Source organism: Odocoileus virginianus, chromosome 6 (assembly GCF_023699985.2).
Source record: "Odocoileus virginianus isolate 20LAN1187 ecotype Illinois chromosome 6, Ovbor_1.2, whole genome shotgun sequence".
NCBI classification, from domain to species: Eukaryota; Metazoa; Chordata; class Mammalia; order Artiodactyla; family Cervidae; genus Odocoileus; species Odocoileus virginianus.
The window spans coordinates 47,111,400-47,124,734 of NC_069679.1; the positions used below are offsets into that span (position 1 = coordinate 47,111,400).

Genomic DNA, 13,335 nt, shown 5'->3' on the forward strand with positions numbered 1-13,335 from the left:
CCTAGATGATGGCACATGGTGTTCTAGGGGACAGGCATCACACGTGGGCTGCTCCCAGAGGACATGATTCAGGCACTCTGAGCTGGAGTCCTCTGTGCTGCCCAATATTCCTAGCTCTCTAGCTCATGCCACAGGACCATTCTTTTCCTGGTTAGCTATCCTTCAAAAGTTCACCACTCATCCTCCACCACACATCCATTCGGATGGCTACCATAAAAACAAAACAAACAAACCAACCCAGAGAATAAAAGTGTTGGTGAGGAAGTGGTGAAATTGAAACCTTTGTACACTGTTGGTGGGAATGTAAAAGGGTGAAACCACTATGGAAAACAGTGGTTTCTCAAAAAATTAAAAATAGAATTATGTGTATGCTCAGTTATCTCTGACTCTTTGCAACCCCATGGACTTACTTATAACTTACCAGGCTCCTCTCTTCATGGAATTCTCCAGGCAAGAATACTGGAGTGGATAGCCATTGCCTTCTCCAGGAGATCTTCCCAACCCAGGGATAGAACTAGGGTCTCCTGCATTGCAGGCAGATTCTTTACCATCTGAGCCACCAGGGAAGCATATGACTTAATAATTCCATTTCTAGGAATATTCCCCCTACCCAAATTAAAGATTTTTGAGTCTTGAGATATTTGTATACCCATCAGGCATTGTTTACAATGGCCAAAAGGTGGAAGCAACACAAGTGTCCATAGACAAATAGCTGGATAAAGTAGCTAAAGTTTAGTATATACCTTCAATGAAATATTACTCAGCCTGATAAAAGAAGGAAATTCTGACACATGTTACAACATAGACGAAGCTTGAGAACATTATGTTAAGTGAAATAAGCTGGTGGCAAAAGAACAAACACAGCATGATTCCACTTATCTGAAGTAACTACAGTAGTCAAACTCATTGAGACAGAACATACAGCGGTGGTTGCCAGGGGCTGGAGAGGCAGAGGGAATGGGGAGTTACTATTCAATGAGTATAGAATTTCAGTTTTGCAAGATGAAAAGAGTTCTGGAAATGGATGATGTGATCATAGCACAGAAATATGAATGAACTTAATGCCACTGAACTGTACACTCAAAAATGCTAGGATGGCCAGGCTACTAGATGCCAGCCTATGACTTTTTTAAATAAAGCAAGAGGAAGAAGAATATAAGATCCTTACACCTTTGTTCTTTAGCTCCTACCCCTGATTGCAAGCCCCGTCTATATGATCCCCCAGGCCCCTCATGGAGCAGGGGCACAATTCTTAAGGTACGAGCCTACTGTGTTATCCCTTCCCCTGGCTGACAAAGCCATCTTTCTATTTCCTAAAAAAAAAAAAAAAATGCTAGGATGGCAAATTAAAAAACTATTTTAAAAAGTTTACCACTCATCCAAAGTGGACCTAGGGTTGTGTGGAAGTATCAAGGCAGCATGACTGCTCACCAAATGTAACACATATATTACCAATTCCCCCTTTCCATGCCCATGATAAACACTATTAATCAATCATTGCAACATTCTTTCTTCCTGAGTCCAGATGCAGCCTCATAACCTTTCCCAACATAGGCTATTACCAAACAATTAGAGTTGACATGTCAGCTATGGCAATGTAGAAGAAACTTGTGATGGTCTATGAAATCCAGCCTAGAGAGAAGAAAGGTATAATAATCTAAAACTTCATGAGATAGGAAAGATCAACATGAACTTCATATATTAAGAAAAAGTTCTTTTTTGGCCCTGTCTTAAAAAGTCCCAGCAACTAAAATACAAGCAGTACCGTTGGCCAACATTACCACTCATTTGAACCTGTATAACTTAGGTTTAATTTTCTATATTTTCTATATAAAGGAACCAGAATTCTTTGAAGGAGAATTGATTTCAACTCTTGGGGCAGGAAAATTCAGAGTAGGTCGAGAATAGCCTGTTTAGGAATTTGTGATTAACAGATATACACTACTATATTTGTTGCTATTGTTGTTTAGTAGTAAGTTATGTCTGACTCTTTGTGACCTCATGGATTGTAGCCCACCAGGCTCCTCTGCCCAATGGGATTTCCAGACAAGAACATTGGAGTGGGTTTCCATTTCCTTCTCCAGGGGATCTTCCTGACCCAGGGATCAAACCCAAGTCTTCTGCATTGCCAGGTAGATTCTTTACCACTGAGCCATCAGGGAAGCCCCCACTGCTATTAATATGTATAAGCAAACAATGCAGACCTACTGTATATCACAGGGAACTATAGTCATTATCTTGTAATAACCTATAATGGAAAAGAATCTGAAAAGAATATACATACATATTTTGCTATACACCTAAAACTAACACAACATTGTAAATTACTATATTTCAATTAAAAAAAAAAAAGGCTTTTGTTGCCAGAGAGCATAGATGCTTTAAAAACCACTGGATACAGTGCAAAAGGGACAAAGGAGGAACTTGGAACCAATTTAAACAGAAAAGTCATCATCATCACCATTATCATCAACTGGAACAACTTACGCAAATGGAAAAACTTAATATAAAATATTAACAAAGAGGGGACTGGTGGGCTACAGTCCATAGGGTCTCAAAGAGTCGGACACGACTGAAGAGACTTGGCATGCATGCATGGACATTAACAAAGAAAGTAGTATAATCTTTTAATTTCTTAATATAAGAGAGAGAGTTTATACTTTTATTGCTGTCAATTAAGTTACAAAGTAATAAATAGCTAGTTTCTTTTCTTTTTAATACACAGATATTTTAAGCATGGGTCTGTTAACAAGTATGAATGTGAACCTGTTTCTATCTGTGTGAGCAGGAAAGGTTGGGAACTTGTATGTGGGTCAGTCTCTTCAAAATTAAGAGCTAAGAGATGGTTGGATGGCATCACTGACTCAATGGACATGAGTTTGAGCAAACTGGGAGTTAGTGAAGGACAGAAAAGCCTGGAGTGCTGCAGTTCATGGGGTCGCAAAGAGTTGGACACAACTTAGTGACTGAACAACAGCAAATGTATATGACTGAGTCCCTTCGCTGTTCACTTGAAAGGATCACAACATTGCTAATTGGCTATATCCCAATACAAAATAAAAAGTTTTTAAAAAAGAGCTATATCATGAACATGATCAGCTTTTGTGGCCTTACATTATAGCAAGAAATAAGCAAAGTCTGTCAGTTCATTGTCACTAATGATTACATGTACTAAACAATGAAAAGGGCCCCCAAGTTTGTGTTTCCAGATGATAAAATAGTTGAATGTCATACTCGCTACCATCTCCCCCCAATAGAGCAATGATCCAGCTCTATTCCCTCAGCTTCCAGGGAATGAAACCTCTAGATGACCCTACTAATAAGATACAGATAAGATAGAAATAAGGTTCCAATTATACCAAAGAGTTCAATATATCATAATGACAAAAAAAAAAAGTAGGTTTAAGCCATCTGTTCACAACTTCTGGTAAAGACACTGAGTTTCAGAAAAAGAATATCTGAGAAACAGATTTAAATTTTCCATGATATAACCAGCACACTTGGTAATTAAACGGGCTCAAAACACTGGACTATGCATCCAGATTCCACATGATTACATGAAATCTGAGGGTTAATGATTTTGAACTTGCAACTTAACAGAGTATCTTTCTTTGAGGGTATGGTAATGTGTCTCAAAACCTAAGAAGATTATATAGACTTACTAAAGCTGAGTAAAAACTGAACCCCAGGAATGTGTAAGAATAAGGATAAAAACAGGTTTTATAATTATTGAGCTAGTTTAGTGTAGTGCTTTTTTTTCTTTTTTTAAGTATTTAAGTTATTTAAGGAAATTTGATATATTTGATTTATTGTTCATCAAGTTTTTGAAAGTTTCAGGTTGCAATCACTATAAATGATTAAGCAAATCTGCTTTGTTAAATCCGTAAATTTTGATGACTTTGTTGAATAAGTAGTATATGACTATTTAGAGGAGTGTCAATTATGTTTAAATAAAAATTGCTTAATTAATAAGTTCAGAAACTAGACATTGAACAACGCACAAATGGTCATGAATGTTTCTCCCCAAGCATAGAAGCCCACTGGACACTAACGACCATCAAAAGATGAAACCAATTTGCCATCCCAGAAGACTCAAGGCCATTAAAAAGGATTTCTATTCAAATAAAGTACCACATGCTGAATCTTTTCTATACAGATGGTGCTAATTTCTCAGACTTGGTGGGACTTTGCCTTTCAGATCAACCTTCAAGTGAAAGTTTTTGCTGCCCCAATTTAATGGTTAACATAGAGCTGTCAATTTCATACCTTTGGGCTCATCTGTCTTTCCTCTTGGGTTGGGGTCATCATCTTTTGTGGAATCCTTCAAGGTTCCATATTCCTTTTCCATCTTAGCAGCTTCTTCCTTGGTACTGTCTGTTTCTTCATGACTCTTCTCTGATGGCCCTGTAATCAGATTGTACACTGTTATAACCCTATTTCATGTATTAATTCCCAGTGTAGAAATGAATTTTATTGAAATAGTATAGTTTGAGGTCAGACCATTTTTTGAGCTGGAAGGATCTTACTGATTACCTAGTCTGACTCCTCCCACTCCCCATTTGACAGAAGAGGAAACTGAGGCCCAAAGAGGGAAGAGATGTGCCGAAGGGATGTGCTAAGCCACTGAGTTGGCAGAAGAGCTGGGCCAACTCCCTCACTCCCAGTTTTCTGGATTCTGGTTGTGTTTTTTTCATTCTACCACAGTGTGTTATTCTCCTTATTTTAATCAACAAAGATACTCAAGTGAGATATGTCAGTTTCCAAAGTATTGAGCCTTGATTTCAAATGAAAATAACTGTAGTTGCCCCATCTCTCCTCAATGTTATTTTTGAAGAACAGTGTGTTAGAATAACATATAAGGGTTTGGGGCTGTGGCTGGACTTCTCTCCTGCCTCTTTCTTCACACTTCCTTACCCCTGGTCACCCTAACACAAAGAAGAGAATTGGACCCTTGCTGTCAATAATAATCCTTGCTCATTTCTCACTTAAAATAACTGTATTTGTTGGATTTCCCTGGTGATCTAATGGTTAAGACCGTATGCTTCCACTGCAGGGGACAAATATTTGATTTCTAATTGAGGAATTAGTATCCCCACAATTTGGTCACACAACATGGCCAAAAAAACTCTCTATTTCTTTTTAAAAATGTTATATTGAATTAAAGAATCAAACCATGAAGTAAGTAACCCCTTGAAAACAACTGTAATGCATTGCTGTGATCAGTAAACTAGGGAACATCAAGCAGTCTAATGATAAGCTTTTTTTTTTTCAATAAAAGGTTTATTACTACAGAAAAATAGGAAAAATGAAATCAGTTATTGTCTTATTTTGTAAAATATCCACTACTAGTTTTGTGGTGTGGAGTGTGCGTGTGTGTGTGTGTATATATATATATATATATATTTGATGCATAATTTTTTCCTAGTTGTACAATTTTGTTCCTTGCTTTTGTCATTAGCATCATTATGGAACAATGTTTCCAGGTTACTAAAAACTGCTTGAAAACATCATTTTAAAGGGGTATGTATTCTATCAAATATATGTACATAACCTCTGTGGTAGGGACACAAAATTAAAGTATAAGAGTTTGCAGTCTTTTCTCTTTTTGCCCATCTTGCATCCCTGAAAGGCTACTCCATGGCATTAGACATGCTAATCAGGGTGATGGGTGGAGATGTAGGGGTGAAGAAACTGAGACAAGGGCATAAGTCATACCACACAGGGCACAGACTGTCCCAGAGGAGAGAGCAGTGGACAGCAAGGAAGGGAAGAGCAGAGAGGGGACAGAGGGTCAGGGACAGTGGTCTGGGTGCTGGTGATCTGGGCAGAGAAAAAGGTACCTAAAGGAGAATTTTAGAAAGGATTGTTTAACTTGTGACACAGTTCTCATCTTTACCAACAAACCACCACCTAAAAATCTTCAGTAAAGCCTTCATTTCATTTCAGTGCTTCTTGGGATCAGATTCTGTAGTGAAACTGGCCAAGGTTATAGCTACTTAACCCTTTGGCTGGATTTCAGATGTTCACACTTTTTGAAATCTGTAGTTCTTTACCAATATTTACTGACATTTATGATTTACCCCTCAAAAGGGTTATTTTGCTAAAAGCTGGAAAATAAATAGTAAAATCATACCTGGGAAAAGTTTGCTCTTATTGTCAGTAACATTTTTTTCTAGTTTATTCTTGGTCTGAAGAGCAATTGTTTCATCCAGGTTTTCTGGAAGAGGGAGGAGAAGAAATAAAATGTTATGTCTTGAAAGATGATTTCAAAATTCTACTAAAAATGTTTAAATCTCACCCGAAATATCACAATAGCAATTCCACAATATTAACAATGCTAGTTGACTTCTCTGGTGGTACAGTGGATAAGAATCAGCCTGCCGATACAGGGGACACAGGTTCAATCCCTGGTCGGGGAAGATTCCACAAACAAGGAGCAACTAAGCTCATACATCACAGCAACTGAGTTCTTTGTCTAGAGCCTGAGCTCTGCACCAACAGAAGCCAGCACAACGAGAAGCCCACACCCCACAGTGAAGAGTAGCCTCTTCTCATCACAACCAGAGAAAGCCTGCACAGAGCAAAGACGACCCAGTGCAGCCCAAACCAAAATGAAACAAAAAAGCAAAACACTGCTAGTAAGATGCTTTGATATGGATTATAGTTCTAGAAATCATTGACTCTCAGGATGGAAAGGCATACAATTAGAGGTCCTCAAGTTCAGCATCCTAGTCAGTCAGTTGCAGAAGTTTCTTCCACATTTCTGGCCAGTGCTAGAACACATCCAGGGTTGGGACTATAATGAACACCTGTGGTTTTGGTCTACTCAATGCCTCCTGGTAACTACATCTTGATTTTCCTTTGGAAAGCCCACAGCTTTCCCACTCTCAGTATATTTGGCTCCAGTGGTGGCTGAATGGGCTTCCCTGGTGGCTCAGATGGTAAGGAATCTACCTGCAATGTGGGAGAAAGTGAAAGTTGCTCAGTCGTGTCCGACTATTGGTGACCCCATGGACTATACAGTCCATGGAATTCTCCAGGCCAGAATACTGGAGTGGGTAGCCTTTTGCTTCTCCAGGGGATCTTCCAAACTCAGGGATCAAACCCAGGTCTCCCGCATTGCAGGGGGATTCTTTACCAGCTGAGCCACCAGGGAAGCCCAGACCCCAGTTCAATCCTTGGGCTGGGAAGATTCCCTGGAGAAGGGGATGGCTACCCACTCCAGTATTCTGGCCTGGAGAATTCCATGGACAGATGAGCCTGGTGAGGTACAATCCATGAATAACCCAGGTCTGCCTCCCCCATCCCTTGGGCTAGTTCAAGGAGAAGCAGATGACTTAAGCCAGGCCAGTGAGATTCAATGCTAGGAGAAAGATGCTCTCTTTCCACGAGGATTGCTATACCATGAAGATGTGAGTTTGAGGCTTTGCCAGCCATTTTGTTTCATAATGGAGTTGCTTACATGGAATGAATCAAAATTCAGAGAGTCAGTGAGACGGAGAAGGAACGGATTCTCACACTTTGGTGGGCTTCACAAACGTGTAGTAGACTACCTCCACCCTTGGACTTTTTGGTTACATAAGGAAATAAATTCCCTTTTTGCATAGCCAAACAGTTGGATTTCTGTCACTCGGGGCCCTCACTATGAGGCAGCTAGTTCTATTGTTAGTCTTAAAATTTTTATTTTCATTAAGATAGAGCACTGTGTAAGTTTAAAGTATACAACTTGTTGATTTCATACACTTATATTCTGCAAAATGATTACTCCCAAGAGTTAGCTAAGACCTCCGTCATGTTAAGTGTCTTAAGGGTGAGAATTTCTCTACTCCTATTAAGCCGAAATCTGTATTCTTGTCTTTGTCCTAATTCTGCTCTTTAGAGTAACATCTTGTAGGTGTTACCAGATAGGAATCTAGACTGTGACCATTTCAAGGCAGCAGTGGATTTGAATCCATACCCTTGGTACTCAGTTTATTTAACCAGTCAGATATCCATTTCACTAGTAGGACAGGGCTATGTGCAAACAAGCATTTCTTTACAATTAGTCTACACAGATTCCATTATTTGTGTTACTTTTCCTCAAGAAAATTCTTCCTTCTACCCTACCCCATCCCATTTTGAGATGAAAATCAGTATATTCTATCGTGTGATGCCTTCTGCTTTCTTTTTTGAAATAGCAACCACAGCTGGCAACCTTTGTAGTCACCACATACTGTTGGGACCAGAACAGAAGTGTAGACCACTGATCATTGTCACATGCTGCGATGGAGGAGAAGAGGTTAGTTAATTCTCTCCCTTCTACCCACGCTGCATCTGAGACCCCAGGGGTCTGAGAGTATACCTCCATGGCAGTGGAGGTCAAAATCCAACATGCTTGGACAGAAAATTCTTTAAGTACAACTCATTTTCTGATTGTAAAAGTTATACATGAAAATGATAAGAAAATTATAAAGAAAAAAATACCACTTATTTTGCCCAGATCATATTTTAGTATAATTCTTTCCAAATTTATGTATGTCCATTTTAAAAAATTTATTTATTTTTTATTAAAGGATAATTGCTTTACAGAATTTTGTGATTTTCTGTCAGACATCAACATGAATCAGCCATAGGTATACATAAATCCCCTCCCAGTATATCCATTTTTTAACACCAAAATTAAGGTTATGTTCTAAATGGCTTTAAGCATCCAACATTATATCATGAACATTTCCCTATGTCCTTAGTCTTTCTGAACCGTATTTGTTGTTTATAAACATACAATTATTAAAAACACAAACATTACAAATAAAATTTAGTCTAAGTAAGAATAAATAATTTAGATAGTCTCCTCTTATGGGATAACAAGGTTATTTCCATTGTTTTGTTTCTATAAGCCAGTGCTGCCCAATAGAACTTTCTGCAATGATGGAAATACTCATTTCTGTGCTATTCAATATGGTAGCCACAAGCTATCTGTGGCCTTCAAATGTGTCTAGAGCAAATGAGAAACTAGATTTTTCATTTTGCTTAATTTTAATTATTGTTAACTTAAAAAGCAATATGTGACTATCACATTGGACAGCATACCTATAAATAATAGTGGAATAAAAATAAAAGACAAGGTCCGGGGAAGGAGGATACATGTATACATAAAGCTGATTCATTTCACTGTGCAGTAAAAACCAACACAACATTGTAAAGCAACTAAACCCCAATTAAAAAAAATACTTCATTTGTTTAAATTATGCTCTTAAAGGGTAAGAATCAGTGTTCTTGCTAATTTGTGAAACTGTAGTTCAGTGTTCACAATTTCCAAGATAAAATAAATTCTTAAAAATTGAAAAAAAAAAATAGTAGAAATACCTGACTTGCACACAAGACTTTGTGGCAGATCTAATTTATTTTCATAGGATAAATGACTTAAGTGTGGAATTTCTGAGTCATCTGGTATTAACATGAAACAGTGATTGGTTTGAAGCAATGTTTTTGATCTACTGTTAAATGAGCAAAGTAGGCCACAAAGCATGGTGTGTAACTTGAGCCCATTAGAAAAAAATAAAAGAAAAAAAATGACACAGGTATGTATGTGTGTACACACATACAGAAAAATATCTAAAAGGATATAAATCAGAATGTTACCTGGATGCTAGTATTATGAGTGATTTTTCACTGTCTTTTTCACATCTTTTTGCATTGACTATTTTTAAAGATAAATATATTCTTTTTATAATCAGAAAAAAAAAGTAAAACTAGTTTTCATGTAGAAAAAATGGCATTTATACAGAATAACTCTGGATTACTCTGTTCTAGGATATCTTCTCTTCCATTTAATTCTCCCTCCCCTGTCAGTTTTCAGAGTAAGGGGCCCTGAGTTCATCTTGCCCAAAGGACATCTAAGATGAATGGTATTTGTTAATTAACTAAACCAAAGCAGGAAAACAAAAGCCTTTTCTTCTTCTTTTCTTCTTTTAACATCCTGAATGCAGAATCAAAGATTGTTTCAACTTATCTATAAAGTTCAAGGAATCAAGGGTTGACAAACGTTTTCTATAAAGGGCCAAAGAGTATATATTTTTGACTTTGTGGGCCACACAGTCTCTATCTCAACCACTCAACTCTGTCACCGTAGCACAAAAGCACCCATGGTCAACACTAAAACAGAGGAACAAGTCTGTTCCAGTACAACTTTACTTACAGATGCTCAAGTCTGAATTTTGTTTAGTTTTCTCAAAATACTATTCTTCTTTTGACTTTCTTCCAACCATTAAAAAAATGTAAAAGCTATTTTTAGTTTGTGTGCTATACAAAAAGAGGTCATGGGACAGATTGGGCCCATAAGCAATAGTTTACCAGCCCCTGTTACAGGTCACAGAGTCTTTGATCTCACAGGTACAAGACTGAGGTCCAGAAAGACGGATGCTCTCCTGAGCATGACAGACGTGGTCTGAGGCAGAGCTGGGAGCAGGAGGCCGAGCTTCTGCTGCCCAATCCAGTGCTCCTTCCTCCTCACCACACGCAGACCCCACTGGTTAAAATCAAGACGTTTACTCCCAACCATGTGAACACAATTGAAAAAAAGAAAGACAAATTTTAATTTTATCTCTGAGGAAATTATTAGAAAATGCTAGTAAAACAGAATACAACAGAGGTGAAATGTTTGTAGTTGAACTGGATCTATAAAGATTTGAAAACGTCAGGTTAATTTTATTTGTAGACATTGTCAAGCTGGGCAATTCTGGTAACCCAGATGAGTCAGGCTATTTTGATATAAATGATCAAGTTAGTAAAATTATTCCCAAATCTTGCATTACTTTTGGACAATGAAAACTAGCCACTGTGAAAACAAAAGAGAAGGGACTCTCACCAAGATAGGAAACACCTTCTTCTGGAGATATGGTGCCATATTTTACCATCATCTTCACAAAGTCAATCAAGGTTTTCATGATAGTAATCAGGGTTTCTTTCTCTTTTGCCTCTTTTTCTATATGAAAGGACAAAATAATTTTTTTAAATGGTGGCATATAGTTTCATCTTTTAATGTTAATTTATTAAGTACAGCATCTTATTGAAATAGTTCTCCCTACATTTATAGCTAAACCATTTATAGCTAAAATATATTTATGAAAAGCCCACGTCTTGACTGGGAATATAGGACAATGTACTGATATACTTAATTTTTTCACAAATGAGTAATTATAACTTTTCCAAAGAAGTTTACCATAATCTAGAATATTTTATTGATAGAGTAGATGATATAGTTTGCAACCAGGAATAATAGAAACTCATAGGAAAGTTAGAAGATTGGTAACCCAATAACCCTTCTCTACTCATATGTTTTTGAGGGCAAGATGACCTCTTTTCATTAATCAAGCTTAATATTTGAAATAGGAACACACATGTATGTTTAGTTTTTAAATGCAAGGTTGATTTTTTAACATGAGTATATATTGCTTTCTAACCTCAATTTCATTTCAAAGAATATACACAAATCGTGAAAATATTCCAATGGTACAGAAGTAAACAATGAACACAATATTCTCTTCTTCCCCCTCCCCCCAACACTCACTTCCTATGAGCAAAACCACTATAGGTTAACTTCCTATAGACTAACCACTGTTAACAGTTTCTTGGAAACTTCATATTTGACATCCTGTTCTGTATCTTGATAGAACAAGGTGACCAGTGATTCCATAGTAGTTCAGTGGCTGCATTAATTCTAAAATCAGGAAAAAAATCTATTTCCATTTTTGAAGAAAGGTAAACTTGTGTTGCTAGAGGACAGCTTCCCTACTCTTTTTGCTGCCATGAAGGATTTTCTCTGCATACTTCTTCTAGCCTTTCCTCCCAACTTTTCAGCCTTCTCACAGATGGGGCTGGTAGCCAACAGCCATTAGTCTACATTTCTTGACTGCTGGGCATTTGGAATCTTCTTTCCACTGCTTTGCAACAGTGGAAGGCAGGGACCTGGAAAACAGGCCTGGTTTATAAACTCCAACTATTCTAGGACTGGAGCTGTTCTGAGAGGTAGACTGAGGGGTAGGGAATAGGCAAGCCCACTGCTGGTTCTCACACAAAGCTACATTCTACAACCTAGTCTGTATCAGTATCGAAGATACTTTCATCTTCTGTTTTATTATTTCTCAATTGGATCAGACCTTGAGTGAAAAAGATGGGTAGTATCAAAGCCCTCAGTATAAGTATTTCAAAGTTTATAAAAATAAAGGCAAGAAGGAATGGGGTCAAGGAAACGGAAAAGACTAAAGCACATAAAATAAAAAATATTCCATATGATGGAATCTGAAAAATACCATTTAATAGTCACAAACTTGGGAGAAAAGAGGGTGGGAGAAGAGATGGGGGAGAGAAGTCCTGGGAAGTGCAGGTAAACGATAACTTCAGCAGTCACATTATTTGCTCAAGGTCATATCCATAAAAATATTTAGTATCATGCTGATGCACTTCACTAACAAGAAGTGACTCACCAAGATGACAGAGGTTCTGAGCTGGGTATCTGCCAACCAGTAGGGCAAGAGGCTCAGAATGGACCCTCAAGATGCATAAGCCCTGCAGACACCAGCAGGGGGGCTGGGTGCCATCTGGTCAGTGTCTGGGACTGAAGGACAAAAGGATGTTCTCCAGAAATGAAAGCTCACTCTAAGGTCACTTCTTGGGAAAATACATTACAATTACAGAAATCTTTATTACAAATGTTCAGTCTGGGGATGAATCTTTAAACAGGAGGAAGAAAAGCCATAAGTCAGTACAGGGCATCTATCTAGACAATAACAACAGAAAATTGGCACATTATTATCCTCCTTGCAGATTAACCAAAAATAAACATGAACTGAAATCTTCCGTCAACTCATTTTGGTGCACTTAGAAAAGAGAACACTACATTAAGGATTTCATTTTTTAGAAAAGCAAATCATTTCCCAAGTGTGTTTTGAGCTCCTGACCTTCATTAGTCCAATGTTTAGTTCACTTCAGTTCATTTGAAGACAAGTTGAAAATATCTAAAAAGCAAAATTCTATATCATTTAAAAATAATAAATTATGTTCCATACACTGTTCTACTGAAGGAGGAAAATAAAACCTTAAAGAGATTTGCAATAAAAGCTTTGGCTGAATTGGGTCAGGCCGGGAACACTCTCTGATTCATCCCTACACGGGTACAAGGTTCACTCCAATACCAGGAACACAACATGTGTTCAATACCTGTTTATTGAACAAATAAATGAACCCTCTGTTAACATGAAGATTAAATTATCCAGAAATCCCACCTTTCCTGATTATCCTTTCCTAAATATTTCCATGACTAGTACACTTCTTTTGAAAAAAATCAATAATATATGT

At 37.6% G+C, this 13,335-nt stretch overlaps 1 protein-coding gene across 4 annotated transcripts in view; it reads right to left on the reverse strand.

The window, feature by feature from the left end:
• SCG3 (secretogranin III) overlaps nt 1-13,335 on the reverse strand; it is a 38,109-nt gene that overhangs the window by 13,085 nt on the left and 11,689 nt on the right. For all 4 annotated transcript variants that reach the window (XM_070469278.1, XM_070469277.1, XM_020869217.2 and 1 more), the window contains exons 8-10: nt 10,847-10,963; nt 6,134-6,217; nt 4,267-4,404 (exon numbers count right to left, since the gene is read on the reverse strand). In XM_070469278.1, coding sequence (XP_070325379.1) covers nt 4,267-4,404; nt 6,134-6,217; nt 10,847-10,963 — 339 coding nt within the window. The remainder of the gene's footprint in view (nt 1-4,266; nt 4,405-6,133; nt 6,218-10,846; nt 10,964-13,335) is intronic.